Consider the following 27395-nt stretch of genomic DNA (forward strand, 5'->3'; position numbering starts at 1 on the left):
AAATAATCGTTCTTATTTACTCTCTGTTTAAAGCCTAAACAAAAGTTTGACTTAAAGTTGGTGTAAATAGTTAGTTTGGAAAAATTTCAGAGGATTTCACAGATAATTAATCCAGAAAATTGATGACTAGTTAATATAAATTTGTTTTGATGTTTTAGATTTAGAAAAGTGAAACAAAAATTGAATTTGGGGAATGTGAATATCAGTGGTCCATATTAATTATCAACAACTTTGTGCCACACTTAGAAGTGATTTAAGTTTTTGTTTAAGTTTTTAAGTTTTGTTTTTTTTTTTAACTTGTGTTGACTTTTTAAACTTCATAAATGTATTTCTGATTATAAAAATGAGACCCAACTCAAACACAAATATGGTTGTTTATTTATAAGGACCGTTTTTAACCATTTGAAGGGAAAAGGAATGTGTATTGATGGCTTACAAGTCACTTGTTATTCACAGTAACACATAAACATAAGTTTTACAATGTTTAAAAAATAACATGTTTATCATTCACTAATGCTTACAGTGGTGTGTATGTAATGTTCAGTAATGACAGATTCACAGATTCTTACAGCTAGTTATTATAAAGTCTTCCCAAAATTTCTCATTTCTCTTATAACTGACTAAAATTTAAAATATTTTGCAATCCATCACATCATGTGAGGCTAATGGTCATATATGGAGCGGGAGGACATGGGAGGAGTGTTTGATACCAGTGACACACCTTTCCAGAAAAGCTGGGCGCTCTGGCAGGGGGGCGGGAGCAGAACTCTGGGAGCTGTCAATCAGTGAGGTCAGACTCCGCCCCTCCCGGAAGGAGAGTGGTTCCAGCAAGGAGCCGGGTGAGGAGGAGGCGCCTGGGGCTGCGAGCTGCAAAGCCTGTGAGGTGGTGGGAGGAGTGGAGGAGTAGGAGGAGGACGAGGGGGAGTTGGAGGAGGACAGGAGGGGGCCTAGGAGGCCGGACGCCCTGCGAGGGGAGACGGAGAGGGGAGGAGGGGGCAGGGCGAGGGGCGAGGAGGACAGGGGCGGCACCAGCGGGAGGGGGGAGGAGGAGCGGGAGCCTGGCTGGGAGAAGGCGTGGTCTCTGGGTGGGATCTGAGGGGGCGTGTCCTCGTCGCCCAGGGAGATGGAGCTGGTGCGCACGTGCGGGCGAGGGGAGCGGGAGCCCAGCGTCTGCTTGGACGGACGCAGAGGCGGGACGGGGGTGCGGGGCGGCAGCACGGGCTTGTCCTCGAAGGAAGAAGGGAAGGAGGAGTTGGAGGAGGAGGAGGCGGGCGTGGGCAGGTAGATCTGTCTGTGGGGGCCTACAGGTGCCAGGGGGACAGGGAGGGGGGAGGAGGGGAGGGAGCGGCCTGTCGCCATGGGAACCTGCAGCTTCACCATCACCTGGTCAGCAGAGACAGAGCAGAGTATCAATACAGAATGACATTTACGCATACCAACAGATTTAAGTATGTATGCATTTCTAGTATCTGAAAATGTGTGTACAACAACAACAACAAAAAACAAGAAAAATATGTGTGAGGTGTGGTCAGAAACCTATAGAGGCTCATATGAAAACCACACCCAAGAAATATACTAATGTTAAAATACACACAATACAAAACTCACAAATACATATTAAATGTTCAAGTTGAAAATATCATGTAAAAAGAAAAGGAGAAAAAAAAGAGAAAAAAAGAAAAAAAATAGAGTGGTTCTATTTTTCTAAATCAAGAAACATCAACAGAAGAGCATTTTTAAGTTTCTTTTTGTATATGGACAATGACAGAGAAGAATCAGTTAAATGTACATAGTTATTCCACATAATAACACCACGATATTTAATAGAGAATTGACCACAGGATGTTTGAGAAAGTGGAAGATGAAGATTTTTGGCTTGTCGAGTTGAATAATTATGGAATTGAGAATTACTGACAAAATAACAAAAAACAAATGTACAGACTTGAAGAACATTGATATCAAAGATAGTTAAGAGTTCCAATTTAAAAAAGAGAAGTGCACTTGGAAATGTGCTTGCCCCCACGATATTACAGTATGTTAGATACGGATAAATTAAAGAATAATATAATGTAAGAAAACATGAACTGTGTACAAAATCTCTTATTTTTCTTAAAATCCCAAGCGATTTTGTGACCTTTTTGCAGACAAAGCCAACCTGTTCTCTCCAAGAGAGTTTATCATCAATTAGAATGCCCGAAAAACATGTTGTTGAAACTTTAACTATTTCTTCATTATGAATATGAAGTTTAATTTGTTCACTGTCATATTTCCTATTCCCAGTAAAAAGCATGAAATTCGACTTCTTAACATTTAGTGAAAGTTTATTTGTTTGAAACCATGTTGAGTAATTCGTAAGATCGTGATTTAGGTCTCTGATGAGAGTTGTTAAATTTCTATTTGAGACAAAAATGCTGGTATCATCTGCAAAGAGGAAAGGCATTGTGGTGTTAGATACTGCTGCAAGGTCATTACCTCTCGCTGTAGCTCTTGGAAGAGATCAGCTGACTGTGACTCACTCCTGCCCTCCACTGAGCCTTTGGGCGGGGCCGAGGCCTCTTCAGCCAATCCCCTGTTGATGGAACGCACCTCCTGGTCCTCCGATTGATCCTCTAGCTCTGAAGTAACCTCATCGTAAGCCGGCAGTGGGAGGGGCCAGTCCAAAATGGAGGGTGTGTCCTAGGGCAGGGCCAGACAGATAGAAGAATTTAGAAACAGAAGAAATACCTCGAAGGACATTTGCAAAGCCTTATTTGGAAATATTTTAAGTTATGTCGATCAAAATTAACTCAGAATTAACCGCTCATTTTACCAGGAAAAGGATGTCTACATTGTTGAGGTGCATCAGAGCTCCAGTTTGCATGGATTCTGTACTTCTTTGCCAAAATCAGTTTACCAGCCAAGAATAATATGGTCCAACAAAAATAAATAATATAGATTTTTCATGAAAATATTCCACACCACCTGTTCTCAGAGCCAGTTTGTGCACAGACACAGGCAGAATTTCTAAATCTAAAACATCTTGCTCATACTGAGGCAACAAGTTTATAATTCATGAGGTCCTGATATCAAATTTGGGTTTTGGTATTTGTGAAGCTTAGTTTCAAAGTTTTGAAAACAGGCAATGATTAAAGACGGCGTGTAACTCGGGCTATCAAAAGTTATCATGACAAAAAGTTTCTGGCCAGCGGAGTGGGTGATTGATTTATCTGCCAAAGATAAATTATACCACCTGCCAGACATTTGGGGCTTGGCAGGTGGTATCAATTTCAGACTTTGCGGTGGGTGAGGGCTGCATATAATGAGGGGTTTGAGTCTCTAATCCAAAACTCAGTGTGTATCCACTCTGATCGTACACACAATAACAATACACCACACCTTTCTGTTGGAAAAAAAAAAAAACCCACAATATTCTACACTGTATTTTATCCACCAAGAAATGCAACATCAATGTGGACAATCGGAGTCTTTCTCATCTTGCAAGGGGGCTTCTTATCACCTTGGTACCTAATTAGGACCGTTCCTTATTAGGAGCCTATTTTGTCCAAAAGGTTACATGAAATTTGAAAACCAAACAAGGAAACATCACATGACTGGTGCAGACCTTGTTTTCCATGGTAAAAAAAAAAAAAAAAAAAAAAAAAGCCTCTCGTGAGTATTGCTGGACAGCAGTAGTAAAGTAATAGGAACACGATATTTGAATATATAGTATAAAAGCCTGATTTTATCTAAGCCTAACCTAAGGTGTTCTGGAAATACATATAACATCATTTGCAGGCAGTGAACACGTAACTTAGCTAGTATAACTCAATCCTCTATTTATGAATTTAAAGGGAAACCCAGCTAAAAGAAAAAAAGGGGGAGGATTTTCTCATTTACTACTATCCAGAAGTACAATTTCCATTATTCACCAAGAGTTTGGAGTTCCTATGAGTCAATAACTGTAATAAAGGTTTTGGAGCTGGATTTTCTACTGTAATACTGTGTGATTGGTAAAATAATCCTTGGTAAAATGGTGAATTTACATCTTTTAAAGCAGCCTTTATATTAAAACATACATAAGTCACTCTCGTGTATTTACATTTACTAAATTTTAACTCCAAACTTAAACAGCATTTCCATCTGCTGTTATACTAACCGGATGAAAGGGTTTCCGTTTGCCACACAGTCTATGGAAACACTAGATGTTTCTTCAAAATTTCCCCAAATCAAGGAATCTTTTTTCATCTTTTTTCTGTTTTTCCACTATAATAAGACAGTCCTAGGGGGCATATTTCCTAAAATTGCTCCCTAACTAGGAACCTTCCACCTTTTTGTGGTGATCCAAGCAGGTGATCATTATGATTGAACCCCATCCAGACCATCCATGACCAAGTGCCAAAGTGACTTTTGCATGAAAAAGACCAGATACTGTAGGAAACTGGAGGCTCATGGTGTGAGCTCTGAAACCCCCAAAGTAAACCTCACTGAAGCCCGAGCAGCTGATTCGTACTGCTTCACTACATCATGCCTGCCTTGAGTGCAGCCATGGGAAAGACAAGCAGTCGAAGCCTTCCCAGCATGAGCTTTTGAAACTCCTATGGCAAAGTGATTGTAAGAAGAATGTATAATCATGTAGTGTGAGATGGTGTAAAACAGAACAAAAAAAAAAAATACGAGAAAGAAAGGTCGTTAAAGGTGAGATGCAACACTATTACTGTGGGACTGCAGAGTGTCACCCAGATCTGAATGTGTGGAAGGGAATTGAAGTGATGCAGGACTTATCTGGGAAAAAAGCAAGCTCTCTGTTCCTCTGTCTCTTTTATTGTACCTGCAGCGTGTCCTGATCCGCCTGCCGTGTCTCTGTGAGCGGGGAGGGCGTGGCCGAGCTGAAGCTGTCGTCGGTGAAGTCGATGAGCGACACCTCGCTCTTGGCCGCGCGCACGCCGGGCCCCTCCCAGGGGCGGAGCTTGAGGCCCAGAGACACGCCCAGCCTCTTCAGCCCCGACGAGGCGCTGGTATCGTCGTCGTCGTCGTAATCGTCCATCACGGAGTCGTAGAACGGCTCTGGAGACGCACGCAGAGACAAGTGAGGCCACGCACAAACAACAACAACAGCCAGCCGATTGAAAGGCCAGAGAGCAGAGGCAGAAATTGAAGAGAGAAGAACTTACTCTTCAGCAGAACAGCAGGCTGCGGCGGGCGAGGTGGAGGCTGCTCTGGAAGATGGAAAGAAAAGACATAAGAGGGACTCCTTTGTACCCTCCACTGTTTCTCTTTTAAACGCCAGGAGGAAAAGGCAGATGGGTGGAATAGTCTTCCGAACTTGAAATGATCTCTCTAATTCGAGTGATCATTTATTTATTTATTTTTAATTTTTTTTTCTATAATGTGCACTTGGAATTGCAATTTACTATGTCATGTGTATTTGTGTACTTTGTTGTGTGTGCTTCCTCTGTTGCGAAACTAATTGCCCCACTGGGGACAAATAAAGATATTGATTGACTGATTGATAAGAGGGAGGACAGAAGAGAGTTTCACTGATGTTAAAATGCCATTTTACCTTTAAGGCATTTCGCTCACACTCATATCAAGAGATTTACAATGACTGCAGCTACAGAATAAGCTCAGTTTCCCAGTTCACCGCCATTATAAGCAGGTAAAGGAAAAAAGCACCCCTGAGTCTTGAGTGTGTGTGCTTCAGAGTTTGAGGAAACATACTTTTTGCACGATTGGGGAGTTTGGTCGGCCTGGCTGTGTTCGGATCCATTCCAAGAACATCAGGAGGGTCCATGGGGTTCCCCAAGTACAGACTAGGGGAAACACAGAAACAGTGAATCAGAACTAATGGAATAATGAAGGCTGGATGATGAAAGAAGGCTATAAGATAAACAACTAAGGCCCGGTTTACACATGGCATTAAAGGACCGCCTACACTAAACTGCCGCCCTCTGTGCAGCACGGCTCCAGCTCCGAGAGAGCCCAGAGAGCCCCATGCTTAAATCCCGACACTGGCCCTGAGACGTCAGTTCGCCAACAGAAAAAAAAATTAAAATATATCCTGTGTGATTCTGCCAAGCGCAGCTGAACCGTCAGCTGAGGGGCCAAATGTCAAGTGAACCGCAGGTCGGCTACAAAGCAGCTGTTTAATGAATAAAAACACAGGCTTTGTTTTTTGTTTTGTTTTTGTTTACCTCATCTGTAATTTCTGACGCACATCAGAGCCACCGCGCGCACGCACAGTCAAGCCTTCAAGTTCAACTTCAGGTTCAAAGTCATTTATCCACCACAGCGGAGAGCCTGACCTTCTCCAGCAGCATTTACTCACACAGCACTTTGTGAAAACCTGTTGCTTTTCACAACCACGTGGAACGGCGATAAAAGAAAAGAACTGCAGATCGGATACTGGATAATTTATTGTATTTCTGTAAGAGTGCGTCAAATTTTGTATGACAACATCATTCTGTAGAGTAATAACTTACAGTGAAATGCATCATAAGTAATTGACGGTGTATTAAAATGAGGTTGGAGCGAGCAAGGACGTCTCCTTTTTGTAGAATGCCTGTTGCCTTGACTAAAAAAAAAAAAATGAAGAATTTGGTCTTTGCAAATGGAGATGATAGGTATTTCTTTGCATATAGAGCGGAGAAGTGACATCCAATCACAAGTGGGCACGAGACGCATTTTAATGGAAGGTGTGAATGGATGTACTTAGAGCTGTCCACCTGTCATGGCATCACCCAAGATGCATGTTAATGCCACGTACCAGCACCAAGCAGCAACTTCACCTTTATATAAACAATGAAATAAACAATAAAATACAAAAATAATGAGGATTAAGTAAGAGAGGGGCAGACAAAATTCAATAATCACAGAGAAAGTCACGAGTTGTAACTTAATCCTAGTTAAGGGCGAAGGAGAAAAGATGAGTTTCGCAATTTTTTTGGAGTGTTTCAATCGTCCTGCCATTTTCAGGAGGGCTGCTCCACAGGCCACATGCCACAAAAGCAGCTTTCATAATCTTTGTTTTGGGTTTCATAAACCAGCAGCAGGTTTGACTCAGCTGATCTCAGAGGTCTGGTGGGTGTGTGTGTCTGACAATACTGTCATTGTCACGGTTCTGCATTTTTTGGACTTTTGTTGAACTTTTGTTGGTCTCTCATGTTTCCGTGTTCATGGACTTTGTTGTTTGAGTTTAGTTCCTGCTCTGTGTGTCCCTCATGTTCACCTGTTGCTCTGCCCTGCGGTGGCCCTCTTGTTAGTAGTTTTCACCCTCACAGGTGCTCTCCAGGTGCGTCCGGTGCTCCAATCAGTTCAGTTTGTATTCGAGTCCTGCTTTCCGTTCTGGTCTTTGTCTATATTCCCTGGTGCTGCAGTTGTAACTAGTTCTTTGCTTCATTTCCTGTGCCTGCCTGTTTGCACCTGTGTTTGGGTCCACCTGCCTGCATCACCTGTGACAGCCATTAAAACACTCTACAGGGCAACCATCAATAGATTTAAAGCCTCTTTAAAACAAGCTGTATTTTTGTATTCGTTTTAATATTGCTATTTTATGTTTTCTGGAGACAAGGAATGAGGAGGTTATTACATTGACCACTTCTCTATTATGCTGTCCATGTTTGTTTCAAGATCAGAGAGTTCATTACAACGGCTGAATATTTGTTACTGACCCTCACACACCTTGGCTGTCAACTTTATTCAGACAGTATTCGAGCTGCTCTGGGTGTGAGCAACAGGTGAAGTGTGTGATCATGAGCCAGAGGTGGAGCGCTGCTGCACTCCAGTGGTGAAGGACAGTAAACGCAGCCTTATGAGAGACCACAGAGGCTCTGTCAACAATATCATTAAAAAATATGCATTTATATACCGTATTTCCCCAATTAATCGCCCGGCCGCAAATAGCTGCCTGGATCTTTTAAACGCCTGGGGTCTGCACCCATTTTGCATATTAAACGCCCACCCGAATAACCGCTGGGGCGATTATTTGCATTATATTGAGGTAAACCCAAAATAAGGCTATTCACCTTATTTTTGCAGAAGTAAACAGTTCACTTCCGTTTTCTGTCAAAATAAGAGCGCTAGCTAACGTTAGAAAAAAAAAGGGTGTACCATAATCTTAAATGGACCGACTGTAAATATGTTGGACAGTAGCTGTCATCACGATAATGGCCTGGTGCAGGTCTGTGCAAAAATAAATAAAGGCCTGCAGCGAATAGCCGCCTGGTTCTTTTAAATGCCTGGGGTCCAAGTTGATTTTGCGTATTAAACGCCCGGGCGATTAATTGGTGAAATACGGTATATTTTTAAAATGCTGCAATACAATGCTCCCATGCCTGAAAAAAGCACTTGCATGATTTAACTTTGAGAATGTAGCATTTACGCCGATAAAGAAGTCAAAGTTGTGACTTTCTTGCGATGTATAAACCAGCTTTGATTTATGTAACTTTATAAAGTGGCGGTCCAAAAGCACCTTGACACGGCTCTATGCCAGGCTAAAGAGCAGGTGAGGATGGTTAGGATGACTGAGAGGCCTAGTGGGTGAAAGGTCAAAGAACTGGGACTCAAAATTGGCCAATACAAAGTCCAATCGGGTGCACCACTGACTGTCTTTAGGGCATCCCATCATCAATCTGTGGGATGCAACAATTTGGTAGCTTGATTAGAATCACACACATTTACATTTAAAGCTTTTAGAGAATGAGGATCGTATGTGTGGCTCCAACATTCCTCTGTAGCGCAGGTGTTTATGGATAGCAGCATGAGGGTCTGTTACAGGTAATATCTTTACATTTCTGAAATGAAACAAGTCAGAAAGGTTGTGAGTAGATCCTCAAAGTGTGCAACTACTCAGTTGTTAAAATCCGTTCTGCGTACTGCACCTCCAAGTCCAGTTCTTGTTTTATGTTCGATAAATAAAAGTTGGTTTGTTGGTTTATTAATAGAGACTGTGTCACGCCCTAGATTTGCAAATGGATTTCATGTTTTTTTAAGGTACCAAATGTTTCAGTTCAAGCTTTTTTGGAAGATTCAAATTTAGACCCTGGAAGTGTGTGTGTGTGTGTGTGTGTGTGTGAACCTGTCAATGCGGTCTGCGTGTCCCCAGCTCCGGTGGGGGTCCGTGTCTCCGTGTCCCGTGTGGATGAAGGAGTGTTTGAGCGGCCTGCTGATGTCGTGGGCGGACAGGCCGGCGACGGACGTTACGACGTGCCGAGGGAACTGACCCACGCGCAGCGTTCGCCTGTTCTGGCCCCGCCACCAGTAGTGCTCCGCCCTGAAGACGCATGAAAACACACACCCAAACACACAGATAGAAAAGTAAGCATATAAAGTATTGATTAACCCTATAAAGCCATTTGTATCATACACTATATTACCAAAAGTATTCGCTCACCTGCCTTTACTCATACTATGAACTGAAGTGCCATCCCATTCCTAACCCATAGAGTTCAATATGATGTCGGTCCACCTTTTGCAGCTATTACAGCTTCAACTCTTCTGGGAAGACTGTCCACAAGGTTGAGGAGAGTGTTTATAGGAATTTTTGACCATTCTTCCAAAAGCGCATTGGTGAGGTCACACACTGATGTTGGTCGAGAAGGCCTGGCTCTCAGTCTCCGCTCTAATTCATCCCAAAGGTGTTCTATCGGGTTCAGGTCAGGACTCTGTGCAGGCCAGTCAAGTTCATCCACACCAGACTCTGTCATCCATGTCTTTATGGACCTTGCTTTGTGCACTGGTGCACAGTCATGTTGGAAGAGGAAGGGGCCCGCTCCAAACTGTTCCCACAAGGTTGGGAGCATGGAATTGTCCAAATGTTTTGGTATCCTGAAGCATTCAAAGTTCCTTTCACTGGAACTAAGGGGCCAAGCCCAGCTCCTGAAAAACAACCCCACACCATAATTCCTCCTCCACCAAATTTCACAGTCAGCACAATGCAGTCTGAAATGTACCGTTCTCCTGGCAACCTCCAAACCCAGACTCATCCATCAGATTGCCAGATGGAAAAGCGTGATTCATCACTCCAGAGAACGCGTCTCCACTGCTCTAGAGGCCAGTGGCGGCGTGCTTTACACCATTGCATCCGACGCTTTGCATTGCACTTGGTGATGTGTGGCTTGGCTGCAGCTGCTCGGCCATGGAAACCCATTCCATGAAGCTCTCTGCGTACTGTACTTGGGCTAATCTGAAGGTCACATGAAGTTTGTAGCTCTGTAGCAATTGACTGTGCAGAAAGTCGGCGACCTCTTTGCACTATGCGCTTCAGCATCCGCTGACCCCTCTCCGTCACTTTACGTGGCCTACCACTTCGTGGCTGAGTTGCTGTTGTTCCCAAACGCTTCCATTTTGTTATAATAGAGCTGACAGTTGACTGTGGAATATTTAGGAGCGAGGAAATTTCACGACTGGATTTGTTGCACAGGTGGCATCCTATGACAGTTCCACGCTGGAATTCACTGAGCTCCTGAGAGCGGCCCATTCTTTCACAAATGTCTTGTTTCACAGTCTGCATGCCTGAGTGCTTGATTTTATACACCTGTGGCCAGGCCAAGTGATTAGGACACCTGATCCTGATCATTTGAATGGGTGAGCGAATACTTTTGGTAATATAGTGTATATGATAGACATTTTCAATTCCGTTTTTCGTTTTCAGTTTAATCAATACTTCACCAAAATACTGTTGTATACCTTTGAACACTTCCCCTGTTCACCCTGGACCATACCATTGGCACTTCAAGTACATATCATATATCATACACCAGAAAGGTTGCGTAATAACATATTTTTTGAATTTATATATATATATATATTTTGTTATAGGACTAAATAAAGGGTTCAATTTCAAAAAATTGGAATTTTCTGCCAATTCTTTCATAGTTCAGGCTTTATAGGGTTAAGGAACTCGCTTATCCTCTGCTCAATGCCTAGATGGTGTCATGTCATAGAAATTATGTTTTGTTTTGTTAGGTTTTGTCTTTGTGTCTTGTCTCGTGACTTCCTGTTTTATTTTGAAATCCCACTCTCCTCTTGTGTCAGGTCACTTGCCCTTCCCCTTGTGTGTTTCCCACTGGTCTGATTGTCTGCCACGCCCTGATTGTTTCCACCTGTTTCCCATTACCTTGTGTGTATATATAGTCCATGTTTCCCATTGTCCTGTGTGAGTTTGTCCTGTTTGGTCATGTCTTCGTCCTTGCTTCAAGTCAAGTCAAGTCAGGTCAAGTCAAGTCAAGTCAAGTCAAGTCAAGTCAAGTCAAGTCACATCAGGTTTTGCATTTCCTTTGATACTTTGCTTTGTTTTTCCCATTGTCAAGTTTTCATGTTTCTTTGGTACTTTGTCTTGCCTTAGTTTGGAGTTTTCCTCTTTATGAGTGATCTTCTGTTGCTACTTTTGTTATCAGAGACATTGTGAATTTCAGTTGTTACTTCTATTAAAAGACTATATATTGAAACTCTTGTCTGGAGTCGTGCAATTGGGTTCAATCCTCGTAGTCAAAGTTCTGACAGATGGTAGACATGCACATATACTGCCCTGAATCGAATATATTTCTTTGTTTTTTCTCCTTTGATTAAAGTCAACTTAACAAACTACTAAAAAATACCATTCAACAAAGTCAGGATTGTCATGAGTAAATGAAATGCTGCGCGTGTCACATGACTCCACTTTAAATGACATCGGAAATTAAGCATTATCTTGTTAGCTGTTTGCCTCTTGTCTTACACACACACACACACACAGAGGCATGCACAAGACTAAACGGATGTTTGCTTGTCCCGTCGGCAGAAACCACAGTCTTGCTGTAATGAGCTGGTAATAAGACAGTAATTACAGTTATTTTCCACAATGTCAAGAATCCCACGTCAACAAAAGATGCTTTGTGTTCTTTACAGCAAGACTAATAATTTTGTTAAAAAGCTGCTCTGTGCATGGGACGTGAGCTGAAACGGGGAGAGGACCCGAAATCCCCTCGATCATGCTCTTCTCGTTATGTGAAGTGTTTGCTGGTACACACACGGGCCCACCGACCTTCCCTCGATGATGGTGATGACGTCATTCATGGTAATCTGGAGTTTGTCTTCCTCCTCGAAGTCCTGCAGCGCTCTCATGTCTGTGGGCATCGTCTGGACAACACACACACACACACACACAGACACGGTATGAACAAAAGACACACACAAACACACAAACCTAATCTCATATCAGTGCTGATTTGCTTTTCCGCCCGACTGACTTGGATTCAATTATTTGTCCACTCTGTGACAAACGGCCACCACTTAGGAGCAAATTTAATTTGATTGGATGGCAGTAATTTCACACACCTGACACTGTTTGTGTCCGACCTCCATGGACGGACAAAACTTAGATCCGATGTGGATCTGTCACCATAGAAACGCCACCTTGAGGTCAGCCTCAATCACGACTGTCTGTCCATTCCCTTAAATTAAATTAGGGCTTTATTTCAGGTGAGAGTCCGTGTTGTAAGAGTGGGCTGTGCTTTTTCAAACTGGAAACAGCACCGTGTTCCTTCAGTCTTATGTTACCTTCATGAGACAGAAACAATAATGTCCACACATCTGGATAAAAATGCACAACCTAGGACATGTTCAGTGAATAACGTGATTTCCTGAGCTCATTTCCTAGAAGTATGCCGAAAACGTTACAGGCATACTTTAACATGGGACTTTTGGGAAACCCCAATAGTCTGACAAACGTCCCCAATGCCTATTAGTCTCACAGCCCGTTATCCCAAAAACCCCAGTCGTCCACAACATTCCCACTCTGTAAATTTGGCTGAGTTTAGGCAGGGGTCTCAGCAGGTTAGGATTAAAGGGTAAACAAGGGTAGATGCATTTCTGGGCAAGGATGCAAAACTCGGCATAACATCAGCAATCACTGAACTCCAACAACTCCAGAGTGTGTGTTTTTGGAGCAATGGGCATGAACAGGTCATCGGCATATCAGACCGAGGAGATTTTTCAGAATAATGGGCTGTCAGATCAACAGAATGGCATCCTTTAAGCCACATGGGAAATTTCTGTGCCTTTTTTTTTTTTTTAACTGGGAAACGACAAATCACCTCTGTTCCAACCTGATCAAGTTGATCAGTTTTGTGTTGAGAGAATACTAGAGCTTGTTAAAAAGCCAGTCTTTTTTTTGTTTGTTTGTTTTTTTTTAGAAGGGACAATGTACATTGATCACATGCATTGCATAAAATGTACCAGATTTAGCCATCAGGCTATTTTGCATCTGTAGTCCCTGGCAGGTTGATGTTGCAAAAGAATACAGAGAAATAACTAACAGCGGTACAAGAAGCATGACATAACAGACAATTAGCAAGCACACAATATATAAAACGACAATTACTAAAGGGCTAGGGTAATTTAGACAAACCAACAAAAGCGAGATCTTTTGCACACAAGCTAACATATCTAGTAGATGCTAGTGTTAATAGTGTACACTAGTAGCATTGTTCTCATTAATTTTCCTAAATTAGTCTTTGTTCATATGACCTAAACTAACCCTGTAAAGCTACAGATTGTGGTGTTTGGATGTTTAGACGATGGCTGAGGACATTTACAGTGTTACAGACGACCTAAATTTGTAATTAAATTTACTTCACATTACCTTATTAATTTAATCAGTTAACTTTTTTTTAGGTTAATGTGACCTACTGCTAATAGATCACATTAATAAGTATTAATAAAGTTACTCGGTGGTAATGGATGGCGCTGAACACAGGTGCCAGCAGACTTGTGATTAAACTACAAAGGCGTTATTCTGTTTAGTCTGAAGGGAATAAAGGTAGCCACCTCGATGAGGAAGTCTCTGAGGGCGATGAAGGTGGGTCTGTCCTCGGGTTTGGGGCTCCAGCACTGCAGCATGACGTTGTAGATATCCTGAGGACAGTCGTCTGGTTTGCATAGCCTCTCGGCCTCCACGTCGACCTTGTGGAGGATCTGCAAACACACATACACGGTTACACACGTGAGTAAACACTACCGTAATCAGAAAATACCGAGAATGCATTGTGGGATATAGTGCATTGGGTCAGTTAAGGCAGTGGTTGCAGACTTTGGTGACTTTGGGTTTTTTTTCTTATTGCCTTTATACTTTTAGTATTAAAAATGAACTGTCTGGCCAACACGTCAGGTAACTTTCCCTAGAGTCTAGAAAATTAAATCTAGAGTCTAGATTTAATTTTTTAATATCATTTTATTTATTTTCTTTATTTATTCAAACTAATTATTAAGCTTTTAACCCAATTTATTTTAAGTGTTTTTTTTTTTTTGTAACAAATAGATTAAATACTAACACAGAACAAACAAACAAACAAAACAAAAAAAAATATATCACACCCCGTTTCCTACATAATATTCTTGTGTATGTTTCAAGCCCTGCAGAAAACAAATTAAATACCAGAGAAAATGATTTGGTTTTAGCTCTTCCTCATAATTTTAAAGTGCAGAAAAAAACATAAATAAACCTGTATCTTCATGCGTTTTAATCCATGACCAGTGTATCATTCATCGGCAAATTTGGAACAGGATTTTTTTGCAGCCTTATATTGAGCGTGTGCATGTGTGTGTGTTCGTTTGTGAAGTGTGTGTGTGTGTGTGTGTGTGCGTGTGTGTGTGTACCTGGCTCCCATTGAGGCCCAGCCACGGTTCCTGTCCGTGGGTGAACATCTCCCACAGAGTGACTCCGAACATCCAGGTGTCGGACGCGTGAGAGAAAGTGCGCGACTTCAGAGACTCGGGAGCACACCTGGAGAAAAAGAGAGAGAGAGAGAGAGAGAGAGAGAGAGAGAGAGAGAGAGAGGAAACATAAATCAGAGAGGGAATGAGAGATCGAGGGAGAGGAAGGAAGGCCTGAGGGTGGCGATGAGGAATCACAGGCTATATTTAGCCAACAAGCAAAAACATTAAAAGAAACCATATTTCTGCCAGCACAATGCAGTGCCAATGAGCAAATGTGTACTTTTTGTGCTCATATTTCAACTCTTTTATGCCTTTTAGTACTTTTTTTATTTTTATTTTATTTTTTATTTTTGTTCAACGAAGATTCACTGTTAGGGTAAATAAAATAAGGTGATAATGTCATGTTAACGGACAAAATGCAACCAAATGCTGCTAAATGAAAATTATAAAAACCATATTAAAAGCAATAGAAGTGTTTGGCTTGGATCAGACTTGTAAGCTTTCAGCAACAGGACACTCTCTTCTCTTCACTAGACACTAGACTGAGAAGCTATGAGAACACACACACACACACACACACTGACCACGCGAAGGGGATCTTGTGGCTCTCCTCCATGACGTAGTGGTCGGTGTGTGACGGCAGCGCCCTCATCAGGCCGAAGTCTCCGATCTTCACCGTTTCGTTGGTCGACAGCAAGACGTTCCGGGCGGCCAGATCCCTGTGGAGGAAACGCCGTTGCTCCAGGTAGGCCATGCCACATGCCACCTGCACTCACACACACACACACACACACACACACACACACACACACACACAGACACACACACTTAGATTAAGTTATAAAATATACAGTATATTACAAGTACACTGGGGACGGTCTTCTGGACATATCACCACCTGAAAGTAAAGTAAAGGAGTATATTATTGGTTGCTATTAAAGGAATACTTCACCCAAAAATCATTCGCTCATTTACTATGGAAGCAAACTGATACAGTAGTTACCGAGTAGTGGAGAAGGGGTAGAATTTAAATAAGCATATGCTTCTTTCTACTCCTTTTTGGACATGTTTTGTTGTTTCGACTGTCCTGTATTGTTTTTTTTTTTTTTTTTTTTTTTTTTGCACATGTTCAAAATAAAGCCTTCATTCATTCATTCATTCACGCACTCACCCCAAGTTGTCTTAAATGTCCAAAGGGGAAAAAAATAATAATAAATACAGTTTTTGAGTGAGGTTTTCCTTTAAACTAGGCAGATGCTTAAGTTAAGAATCTTTTCGAGCATTTTCCAAAGTGAATATAATATATAGGAACCATGAACAGTGAGCAGACTTAAGGATGTGTCTCAAACTGCACCCTCATTCAGTGCTTAGTGAACTTCTCAGGGAGTCAGCCATTTTCTCGGGTGTCCCAAAGGCAAATTTGTTCCAGTTTCCCTTGAAAATTTCCATGATGTGCACAAAAAGTGTACTTCTATGCTCTGTATGCCTGCTTAGAGGGAAATCTGGCATCAAACTTTTATTGGATGGATATGGAGAGTGACACTTTGCCAGCACCACAGTCAAACTTGGTGTGAGTTTGTGTGTGTGGTGTTATACTGACCTGTACAGCGTAGCCACACAGAGAGGAGATCAGGATGTGACCCTGACGCTTCCTCAGACGATCCAACAGAGAGCCGAGAGGGGCCAGCTCTGTCACCTGCACACACACACACACACACACACACACACACACACACACACACGCTTTCAGCTTTCAGTCCTCAATATAGAAAGCTAAAGGTGGTGGATTTGTGTACATGTGTGCATGTGCATTTGTAAGAGTGTGTGTGTGTGTGCGCCTCTCACCATCTTCATGGGCTGTGTGAGGACAATGCCGTACAGGCGGATGAGGTTCTGGTGGCTCAGAGAATGCATGGCGTTCACTTCTCTGATGAAATCATCCAGACCATCTGCATCCAGCACGCCTCCCTTTAGACACTTCACTGCTACTGACAGCTGGAGGGAGGGAGAGAGAGGGAGAGAGAGAGAGAGAGAGAGAGAGAGACTGGTAATAAGATGCATTTGATGGATGGAGGGACAGACACAGCTCACCTAAACGTGCACATAAATTTCTTGAAAACATATCAGTTTTTTATCCACTTTGCTACTGTAATGTTTGAAATTTCCCCACAGTGGGACTAATAAAGGAATATCTTATCTTATCTTAGTTAACATATGCCTACAAATCAATAAGATATCCACTCAGCTGCCACTTTATTAGCTCCACCTGTACGATCTAATACAATTCAATACAACTGTTTTACCATAAAGTTTCCTTTTCTGCTGCCTATAATGCTCAGCTTTTCTTTTTGTCACAGTAACAGAGGTGTTCACTCACTTCTATGTTTGGCATTGAGCTCATAGTTAGTGCTGCTGTTGGACTGGAGTGCACTTTATTGAGAGGTGTTTCCACTATTCTGTCCCGCCTCATTGTATATAAATACGCAGGACAAAAAATTAGAAACACCTCGACATATAATGTAGTCTAGTACAAGACCTCTGCACCTACAACCTCAATAATAAACATAAAATTAAATTTACACATTTCTCCACAATGTGAACAAAAACTGAGCATGATAAAGTTTCTTAAACGGTAGAATTTATGGCCGAGCTGTTGCATTGAACTGCATTCAACTGTACAGGTGGACCTGATAAAGTGGCCACTGAATGTGTGTACACTGGGCTCAATTTATCGTATCCAGAAAATTTCACAACTGATTTCACCCCCTTAAAAAATAGATTTAGCTGATTTGGGTTTTTGAGTCCATCTAGTTTTCACTGAACCGGATCTTCGGTCTCATTCAAACAATTATAAAATGAAAATTCAGCATTCAAAGCCTATTAAACCAGGCTTCCCTATTTGATATTCATTTGATCATGTTTCAAACTTGTTCATGTTTTTGTCAGAACTATGTTTTTGAGAGTTATTTTGTTAGCATGACACATATGAATGAAGCGATTAAATCTGTGTTCTACATGCAGAAATCACCAGATCTCCCATTGAGTGGCAGCATATGGATATATTGAGTATATTGAGCTCAATAATATATACTGTATAGGCATTTTTTTTACAAACCTATACAAACTATATTGCTTTAAATCCTCCTGCACAAATAAGAGAAGATAAGCCTAAGCCCTTCACATACCAGGAACTGTGACACGCCAGCAACTGTGGCCTGTAAAGTAAAGACACATTTCCACAGTAGAGACCAGTTAGCGAGCTAATTAGAAGAGAATAACCCTGCTTTGTCATTTGCTCTTTTTGCTTGAGAATGAGACGTTTTAGCCTTTGTAGCTGAGGTTTCTTGTGATGGGTGGGGAGCTGGAAGTGAGTTTTGCAAGCCAGCTGGTGAAGCAACCACTGAGTCACTGCTGCTGGTCAGCAATACTATCGACAGATATATCATGGTCGGTTTGTGCCACAGGGCACTAAAAACAGATGTCTTATGGTTCTTTTTTATATTTTTATGCAAATTGTGCTTTACAAATTGTTGTGTTCCACGAGTGAATTCTTTCAGATCGATTCAGTTTTATTTGTATGACACCAAATTGTAACAGAAGTTATCCGCGGGCGCTTTTTGATTCGCTCCATGAACCAAAATCCCCTCCATGACCACTCCACTTGGCGACAGTGGTGAGGAAGAAACTTTTTAAACAGGGAAAAAAACTCAACTAGAGCCCAGACGCCTGCTCTGGATGGATGGCCATCTGCCTCGATTCTTTATCACCAAAACATAGTTTATTCTCTTCAGGAGGCTCTGCACTCTCTGTGCGTCTCACCACTCTGCCGTTGGGCCCGGTCCATTCTCCTCTCCGGACGACTCCGAATGTGCCGTCTCCCAGCCGCTCAAAGAGCTGCAGCTCCGCATCTCTGATCAGGCAGGTAAGTGATGCTCCTGGCTCGCTATTGGCCGGGGCCATGCTGGCCGACGCCCCCGGGGTGAGGGGCTGCTGTTGGTCGGAGTCGGGCCGTTTCCCTGGAAACACCTGCAGGCCCAGACATTTTCACCATTATTCAAGCTCCGTACAATGTGGATGAGTCACCCTTTAAAAATATTTGTTCAGCTATGAGTTGTTACCAGATATCCACTAAAAATGAAAGTAATCAATCAAATCTCCAATATATGTGCTTGTGTGTGTGTGTGTGTGTGTGTTTTCGACACCACTGTACCTTGCTCATCCAGGACTTGCGTTTATAGATAGCCCTCCTCCTCTTGACCGCCTCCCACAGTCTCCTCTGACCTGAACCAACACAACCGCAAATGTCTAAAACATTTGACATTCAATCTTGTTTTTCCATTTAGCTCACACTTTCTTTTGAGTCTCGTAATACAAATATAAGATTGCGAATGCAAAATGAAAAAAAAAAAAAAAAAAAACATACATATGCACTAAGGACAACAGGTTAAAGGGTTGGGGACAAACATCTGTTGCAGTCACAGTCTGCTGCAAGGAGAAAGGAAGAGTACTGCACACTTATCTAACTAAATCATGTTAACAAGGTAATTAAATTGGGTGAACGAGTTATATTTTGTATATTTGGCCACAAATTAGTTAATTGTGGCCTTGAAATATTTTCTTTTCCTGTCATTGCACCTCCCAGCCTCTGTACTAATCAGTATATCAGTATATTTTGATATTTTATTTGTGCATCCTCAATATGTAACACAATTCTTCAAAACACAGCAGGGAGTAAAATGCGGCATGGTGCTTCAATAATCAATGCATTAGTTAATCAACAGACAATCAGATGTTTATAATTATGATTACCAATGAATCAATTTAGTCATTTATAGTAGTGTAAACCCCAATCATTTGCTGATTGCAGCTTCACTAAGAACAATAAGATGCTAATATTTACTTACTTTTCTCTTCACATATTAACAAAATTAAGAATTCGGGCTTCTTTGACTGCTGGTCAGACAAAAGAAGCAATTTAGAGACATAATTTTGGGATTTGCTCACTCCTCATGAGAGCAATGATTGATGATTAATGATTAATCAATTAATAAAAAATATATATGTACCTAAAAAAATTTAAACAAGTAAAAATAATCATTTGCAGCAGTCCTAATGTGGAGTAACTGGACCTACCAGGACGGCCCATGCCAATTTTCTCCAGGTCTTCATTCTTGACATAGTCGAAGTGGGAGAGGCGTGTGACATTGAGGTCATCACGGATCCGCAGGAAGTACTGCTGCAACTGGACGTCTGTCAGCAACTCCACCAGCCACTCTGTCCCCTCCTCACACTGCATCTGCACACACACACACACACACACACACACACACACACACACACACATACATTTGTATTACTATACTTTGACAGTGTTGGTCACGCCATTCTTTTAAGGAGCTCTGACCGCTTATTTGGCACTTGTGGTCTCACATGGTCGTGGCTGAGATCCTGTCTCTCCGAGGAAAAATTGGGATAATAATTTTGTTTATAAGGATAATTCAACCTCAGAATACCTCAGGGTTAACTTTGGTGTTCCTCAGGGCTCTGTCCTCGGCCCCCTGTTGTTCCCATTTATATGCTTCCTCTGAGTGATATTATTGGTTGCTATTACATTACATCAGCTTTCACTGTTATGCTTATGATACATAGATCTATATACCTACTAAATACAATGGCTACTGTACATCTGTGGAGAAAATGGTTTTGTTTTTCTTTTATGACGGATTTCTGCATGTATGATTGTTCAATACCGGTGGAAAATAATGAGTATGGAAAAAAAGCGCTCGCTCGTTGACTCTAAGGGATTCACAGTAAAACCTGATGCTTACTGTTGATCACATTTTTTTACTTCATTGAAAATCTACACAGGTGTCGTGCACCTGCCCAAGAACCTCAACATAGTGTAAAGTCTGCACAAGGTCGCCAACTCTGATTGGTCGGTTGGTTGCTGGTTGGTGACTTGAATTCAGCGACATACACATCACTGCAGAAGTGCAAAAGCTAGAATGTAAGCACCGCTGGGTTGTTCACGTTCGCCCTTGTGTTTGATTATAAAATGCGATTTAGAAACATTTTCTCCTGTCAAATTGCGACTGCCCTGGAAACACTCATATGATGACTCATATGATGTCATGCCGTCCATGTTTGACCAGTTATCTACTGGAATAAGAGAAAAACATCATGAGCTATCAGAATGGTCCCAGAAATGCAAGAAACTGCCGATAGCTGCTTCATAAAAAGGGTGGATTTTTGCTTTTATTTTCTACATATAAATCCTAACTCTAAAAACAGCCCATGAAAGAGGTGAGGAGTAGCAAAATGTCCTCACCTTTCATATTGATTTTCTTCATCTTTCTATCTTTGTGAGGACATTTGGTCCTCGTCATTTTAGAAATAAAGGAGCACACGTAAACACAGGCACAGCCACATGAGGATGCTATACACATACACACACATACACACACACAGTCTCAAAATATTCATCCTACTGACACAGTGTTAACCAGCTTACACAATACTGCACACATGCACAGATGTGCATACACACGCGCATACATGCAGGTGCACACACTCACACAGAGTCTAGTTACAACACTGCATCCACTCACGCAAATCAACACACACACATATACACTATCAAAAGAACAGTATCTACACACACACAGACAGACAGACACACACACACACAGGCACATGCATACAGTAACAAAAGAATAATCACTGCATCCTCGCCCACTCTGCCCACACTAAATCCAACTTCAGACTTAACCATTTGTTCTCCGCCTCTCTCTCTGATCCCCCTCTCTCTCTCCTCTTCGTCCTCCTCCTCCTCCTCCTCTCCTCTGGCGTAGGGGAGTCGCTGGTACATGTAGCTCTCTCCCATGGTGTCACAGCTCACCCTCGTCTCGTCCTTCACCCCTCTTCTCTCACCCTCTCGGTCTCTTGCGCTCGTCTTTTTTCTGTCTAGCGTCAAGCGTAGCTATTCGGAGGAGGCGTTAGCTGCGCCGCTGGGCTCCCCTGGCTCCGAGTCTAGTTTGCTAAATCTCTTCGCGGCTCCACGACCTTCTCTGCTCAATCGATATGCACGCACGCACACACACACACACACACACAAGCATCCACGCACTCACACATATACACACCGGGAGGCATTTGACACCACTCTCCCTCCTGCCATCCACTTGTATCACCTAAGCTATCTATAAACTCTCTCCCCTCTCTGTTTTTCTATCTCTCTCTCTCTCTCTGTCTCTCTCTCACCCTGCTGACTCACAGCTTCCTACAGCACAGGACACCTCCACACTTCCCCTTCCCTCTCCCTCTCCCTCTCTCCCTCCCCTCTCTCGCTCTGGCTCAGCATCCTAGCCCACTGTGTAATGTTAAATAATTCAGCATCCCTAACAAGAGGATGAGAGGAGCAGAGAAAGTAGAGCAAGAGAGAGAGAGAGAGAGAGATGTTACAGGGAGGGATGGCGAAAAGGCAGACAGAGATACAGTTTGTGGCCAGATGGATGTGCAAATGGATGGTTGGTCAGGCAAAAAGAAAGACAGGCAGACGGCTCCCAGTGGGCATTTGATGGATGCAGATGGTGGCCAAGTCGGACATCAATCCAAGCAAGCATAACTTTATGGCATGTTGAAAAAAAATTATATAAAAACTGCTCTAGAAAGAATTTTTAACCAATATCAGGTAGTTCTTTTTCACACAGGTGCATTGGCTACTGGCTTAAAGAGAAACCCCCTAACCCAAATATCTGTGAGGCCTGACCTCTAATGGTGAAAAGGAGGGTGCCAGGTCTTTTGGGGCAGGTGATGTCACCACCCGCAGAGAACAACAGCTGATGACATCACCTGCAACCACTCCCCTGACACCCTTCTTTTCAGCATTAGGGATCAGGCTTCACTGAGATTTGAGTTTGGGGTTTTAGTTACTCCCTGAAGGAATACTGTGCCAATTTTCAAGCAGGTTTGTATTATTACAATGTCGGTAGTGTATGCAAATGAACAGTGGTCGCCTTCCCTCCACGTTGCCTGCACTCAGAGCTGTCATGCGGCAGACCTTTGCCGGCTCTAGCGAAATACACATCATACTTTTGCATTTTTTTGTCAGCAGGGGGAAATGAATGTTTGAGCATCGAGTAAGAGAAAGTAAGACACGTAAGTGCATACACTGCCCCAGTGCTATCTGTGCAGTGCATTCTGGTTGGTGTAGGTTTTCTACCTTTTCAGCCAAAGAGAATAACACACCCGATTTTCTCTGTTATCTCTGCTCATGTAGCAGCAATGTAAAAAAAAAAAAAAAAAAAAAAAAAAAAAAAAAAACATGCAACGGCGCAGTTTTATAAAAAGACCGTCTTTCCAGCAGGGATTTATTCCTTAAACCGCTCATATCCTTGTATTAGCACACTGATATTTACATGCAGGTGCTGAGCCAATCAGGAGTCAGACCTATGGGCTCCAATGCCATATAAGGGCCAGGACAATCAGCCCCATCCCCTAAGCGAACGGAGCCCCGTTATGAAATAAAATGATAATTATGCATTGCAACTCCAGTCCTCCGATCACAGAGGGAGCCCTCTAATGAGTTACCCTGCAGCTCTCCGACTCCCAGAGGAATAAGTGGATGCCGAGCTGCTCGTGTAGATTCAGACGCCATAGGATTGGGAAGGTCATCCTAATTGGCTGAGAACGCGCACGCATATTTCTAGTGAGCATATGAGTGGTTAAGCCGATAGATCACTGCTAGAGGGCTCCATCTGTGATCAGAGCACTTGAGTTACAACGCGTAATAATAATCAGTATTTAGATTGGTTTTCATGCGACGATGCAACAGTTATGGAGGGCCTCCGTCAAAGCTTAAATATCGCCCTCTAACGCATCCATTTAATGAGGGGAAAATCAATAAGGGATAGTGTCGTTCACCGGGATTTACCTCATTAACGCACTTCATGAAAGAGAAACTCAAATATGTTATACATTAAGTCAATTTTTACAGCCTTTGATCGTTGTTGCGTACTGTTATAAACATCTGCTCGGCATCAAACAGACTGCGTAGCCATGACAACACGAGAAAGATACACAGAGAGCAGGCCTGTGCAGTACAAAAAAAACCCCCAAAAAAACACTGATACCAGCATTATGAATCTCGCTCCAGCCTGATTTTGCTCATGCTGATCCATTCGGTTGAAAGTACCCCGCTGCTTTTGCTGTGCTCTCGAGAGAAACGACGACACTGAATCCCACTCAGGGTGACTAATTATTTTGAAAAATAGGGAAACAGAGGTGTGAGATGTGTGTTCATTTTTGCTGTGATAGATAGATAGGTATGTGTGTGTGTATATGTGTGTGTGTTTGGCCTAAATCAGGGTGAATTCAGAGCTTTCTTCTCTCCGTGTGCACGCGTCCTATCGAGGGCGGTGCTCTAAATATAGGCAGCTAAATTTAGGTTACATTCTGTGGCATGGGAAGCAGCGTGGTGTGTATCAGGCTGCTTTACTTCCCTCTCATTGCAGCATCACGCACCTGAGACTCAACTCGGGCCCGTGAGCTGGCTTCAAAGTCTGTGCTGCTCGGATCGGGCCGCAAAATTCATGATGATGTAAAGCGGGATGGGAAAGAAACAGCATTTTGAAAGCCTTCAGAAGTCTCTGACATGCCAATCAAAGGGTTAATATAGGAGAATGTTAAAAAATGTGCAATTTTAATATTGATTTGAAATTTTACTAACATGCGATGGAGCAGGAAAAAGTAACAGGGGTTTTAAATGAAAATACAAGAAAATTCATATTTATTTTAAGTTTTTGGCCTGCATTGTTAAATGGCTGGATATTACGACATGGAAAATTAAGTAAAACATTTTTCTGAATGGTAATAAATCTTTTCCTGTGGCTGGTAAGTTGGTTTACCATTTATCCTGTTCTTTGTTCTTCTGTTATTTTCTAAAAATCATAGTGGTTGGTAAAATAATGAAATAAATGTCTGGGGAGATTTTTTTTTTTATGATTTTTTTTTTATGATTTTTTTTTTTTTTTTTTTTTTTTTTTTTGCAACCCAATGAAAAGTTGGTTTCCTGACCTGGGGCTTAGGGTAAAAGTCAGATCATGATAAGTCTTTTTTTTTTTTTTTCTTTTATAACAAAGCTGAAACGCAATTAAGAGTTTAGGAATTTTATAACGGGGCGTAATTTCCAGATAATGGTCAGTCCAGCTGCCTGGCAAAGAAGACTGTAGACAAATTTACCAAAAACAGTCAAATCATTTAGGCCCTATTACAATTTTACATGCACAATTCTTAAACACCCATATATCACTCTCACTTTAATCATACCTTCGTCTAATTACTAATTAAATGATGGTTTAGATTACTTTTAGCTTCTACCACACATGTAGCATTGTTACTGTGGCATCAATATTAATACTACATTTCCCATAAGCCCTGCAGCATCCTCTCATCACATAGAGCTTTCTCTCTCTACTCAGTGGGAGGGGATAAACATAACTTTTGGAGACTGCTAATCACCATGATAATGATAGTGATTATCACTTATCACCACTACCAATCCAGGCCCATTGGTTTGGTTTAGGTTATGCAAATGTAATTTAATTATGAGTAAATATACTGGAGTGGTAAGATTTTTTTTTTTTCTCCTAAGGCACTCTAGAATAAGAGGAGGGTGAAGGTGGTAGATAAATTCAAAAGCCTTTATTAACATGTTTTGACCAAGCTGGTCTTCATCAGGGCTCCAACAAAGAGCAAAAACAGAAGTTAAAACATTTAAAACCATTCTGTCCTGCGGTGACATTTCTAACACATCTATTTCTATGCACCGCCTAAACTGTCCTTCCCTCCCTCCTCCCAAGTCTGCTCGCTGGCGTTTTCTGTCTTTAATTCATGTGATGTGCCCTGATGAAGGCACTCGTGGTAAAAACATCTGGGCCAGTGATGGAAGGGATCAAACTGCTGTCCTAAATCTTTCTCTCTCTCTCTCTCTCTCTCTCTCTGTGCTAGAAGTGATCTTTCCATCAGCCTGTCACTCGTTCCACCATCTGCCGTCACCAGAAACTCTGAAAGCTCTTGCTCTAATTAGAATGGAAGAACACTGCTCTCTTCGTGTTTTGCACCATAAAGCAACACCCCCGCTCTGCCGTAAAGAAATCCAGCAGCTCTCTGATAAACATCGGACCTGTTGGCATGCGGCGCAGAAGAGGCTGCCAATGCTGATCAATTGTTCTGATTAAATCACAGCACACTCTGCCCCCTAGATGCAGACTGATGAGAGTGTGTTTTGACGGGTCTCACCCTGCAGAGCTCTGCTGGTGGAACAGGGATTGGGGCTGTAGTCAGGAGTGACTGGAGGCACTGGAGGTCACCTGGAGGACGCCATGGACAACACCTATGGAGACAACGAGACAGAGAGAGGCGGATAAATTATTCTTCCATGCATGAATCATTTTAAGATGAAATTCGGCATTGCTCTGATTTTTTTCATTTAAGTGATGAAGAAAATGTTGGTCATCTTCTCGGGCAAAGGACTAAAGTCCCTGGTTGCTGTAAAATTTGTCACAACCTGTCAGAAAAGCAGAAGTTCTCAGTAACTGGACCTGATTTCGAGGCATTTCACCAAATATTATTCTATATATTTGGCCTGCTGCAATCGTATACTGTATTCTATAAGCATTAAGTTGGCTACTGGCACTGGAAATAGGAAAAATGTTGTGCCTCATCTACATGTTGCTTCATTTTACCCCTGATTTACATGCTGTTTTGAATTGGCAATGTTCTTTAACTCTTTTCAGTAAAGCTCGCTGACTTGCACTGAGAGAGAAACAGGGCAAGGGACAGAAAATAAAGATCAACATAGACAAAGAGACAGAGGGGAAAAAGAGAGAGAGAGAGAGAAGACGAGAAGCACATCGCATTTCTTAGAGAGAATGTGACGGACGCAGCTTGTTGATTCATCAGGGCTTCACACACTCTCAGCCAAAGCTGATTAGCCTGCCTCGGTCACGTCAGGCTGCCCACTTGCCTGTGTGTCAGAGAGGAAAACAAAACCGACACTCATCTCGCACTATTTCACTTTTATTCTCACCGACACTGTGGGAACCTCCTGCTCGTTTTTAACGCAAATGAGAAAATGTGCCGCATCTCTGTCACAGGCGAACGCTGCCGGTGATAATAACCCAGTTGGACGGAGTAACAAGCAGCGAGAGACGCGCCTGGACTGGGATAATAACCTCGGCAGTACTAACCTCTGTGGACGAGCTTCAGGAAAACAGAGCCCCTCTCCTATTCAGCCGCTGTTTTGTCCGCTTTAATCGGCTGCCGTGCTGTGAAAGAGACCCGCACTCACAACGGGAACTGCTTGAATCCACCGGATCCGTTATCTCAGCCTCTCCTCCGTTAATTCCGGGACTCTCCCCAGTGCGCCTGCCGAGACTGTGAGCGTCACTGCCTGTGCGTAACCTTAAAGCGCAAGCAGAGCGGCGCACTCCGCGTTTTCAAAGCGCCAAGGCAGACAGGATAACACGAAATGACTTCCGCTGGGGGCGCCCCGCCTTCAAAATTAAAGGTATGAGATATAAATTCAGCATTTCAAATTATAATTCGTTGAATTCTGCAACTCTATAAGCGCCTGTGTGCGTCCACTGGAGAATAAATAGGTTTGTCAGTCAGAGAATAAAACCATGCTGTGTGGTCGGTCGTTTATTCCTTAGTTTTATTATTAT

The 27395-nt window shown here is 42.4% G+C and overlaps 1 protein-coding gene across 2 annotated transcripts in view; it reads right to left on the minus strand.

Annotated features, from left to right (window-relative positions):
* Window positions 1–27118, minus strand: part of tnk2a (tyrosine kinase, non-receptor, 2a) — a 38846-nt gene extending 11728 nt beyond the window's left edge. Inside the window, exons 1-17 of one of the 2 annotated variants that reach the window (XM_030079290.1) lie at window positions 26919–27118; window positions 25969–26062; window positions 19804–19966; window positions 18881–18951; window positions 18490–18696; window positions 16516–16665; window positions 16271–16366; window positions 15255–15436; window positions 14611–14737; window positions 13783–13929; window positions 11999–12093; window positions 9053–9247; window positions 5698–5789; window positions 5151–5195; window positions 4808–5043; window positions 2473–2676; window positions 722–1383 (exon numbers count right to left, since the gene is read on the minus strand). In XM_030079290.1, the coding sequence (XP_029935150.1) occupies window positions 722–1383; window positions 2473–2676; window positions 4808–5043; window positions 5151–5195; window positions 5698–5789; window positions 9053–9247; window positions 11999–12093; window positions 13783–13929; window positions 14611–14737; window positions 15255–15436; window positions 16271–16366; window positions 16516–16665; window positions 18490–18696; window positions 18881–18951; window positions 19804–19966 (2672 nt within the window). In that variant the 5' untranslated portion in view covers window positions 25969–26062; window positions 26919–27118. The other variant, XM_030079289.1, reaches the window with a different exon arrangement.
* Between the last annotated feature and the right edge of the window lie 277 nt (window positions 27119–27395).

This window comes from Myripristis murdjan, chromosome 20, assembly GCF_902150065.1.
Source record: "Myripristis murdjan chromosome 20, fMyrMur1.1, whole genome shotgun sequence".
Lineage (NCBI taxonomy): Eukaryota > Metazoa > Chordata > Actinopteri > Holocentriformes > Holocentridae > Myripristis > Myripristis murdjan.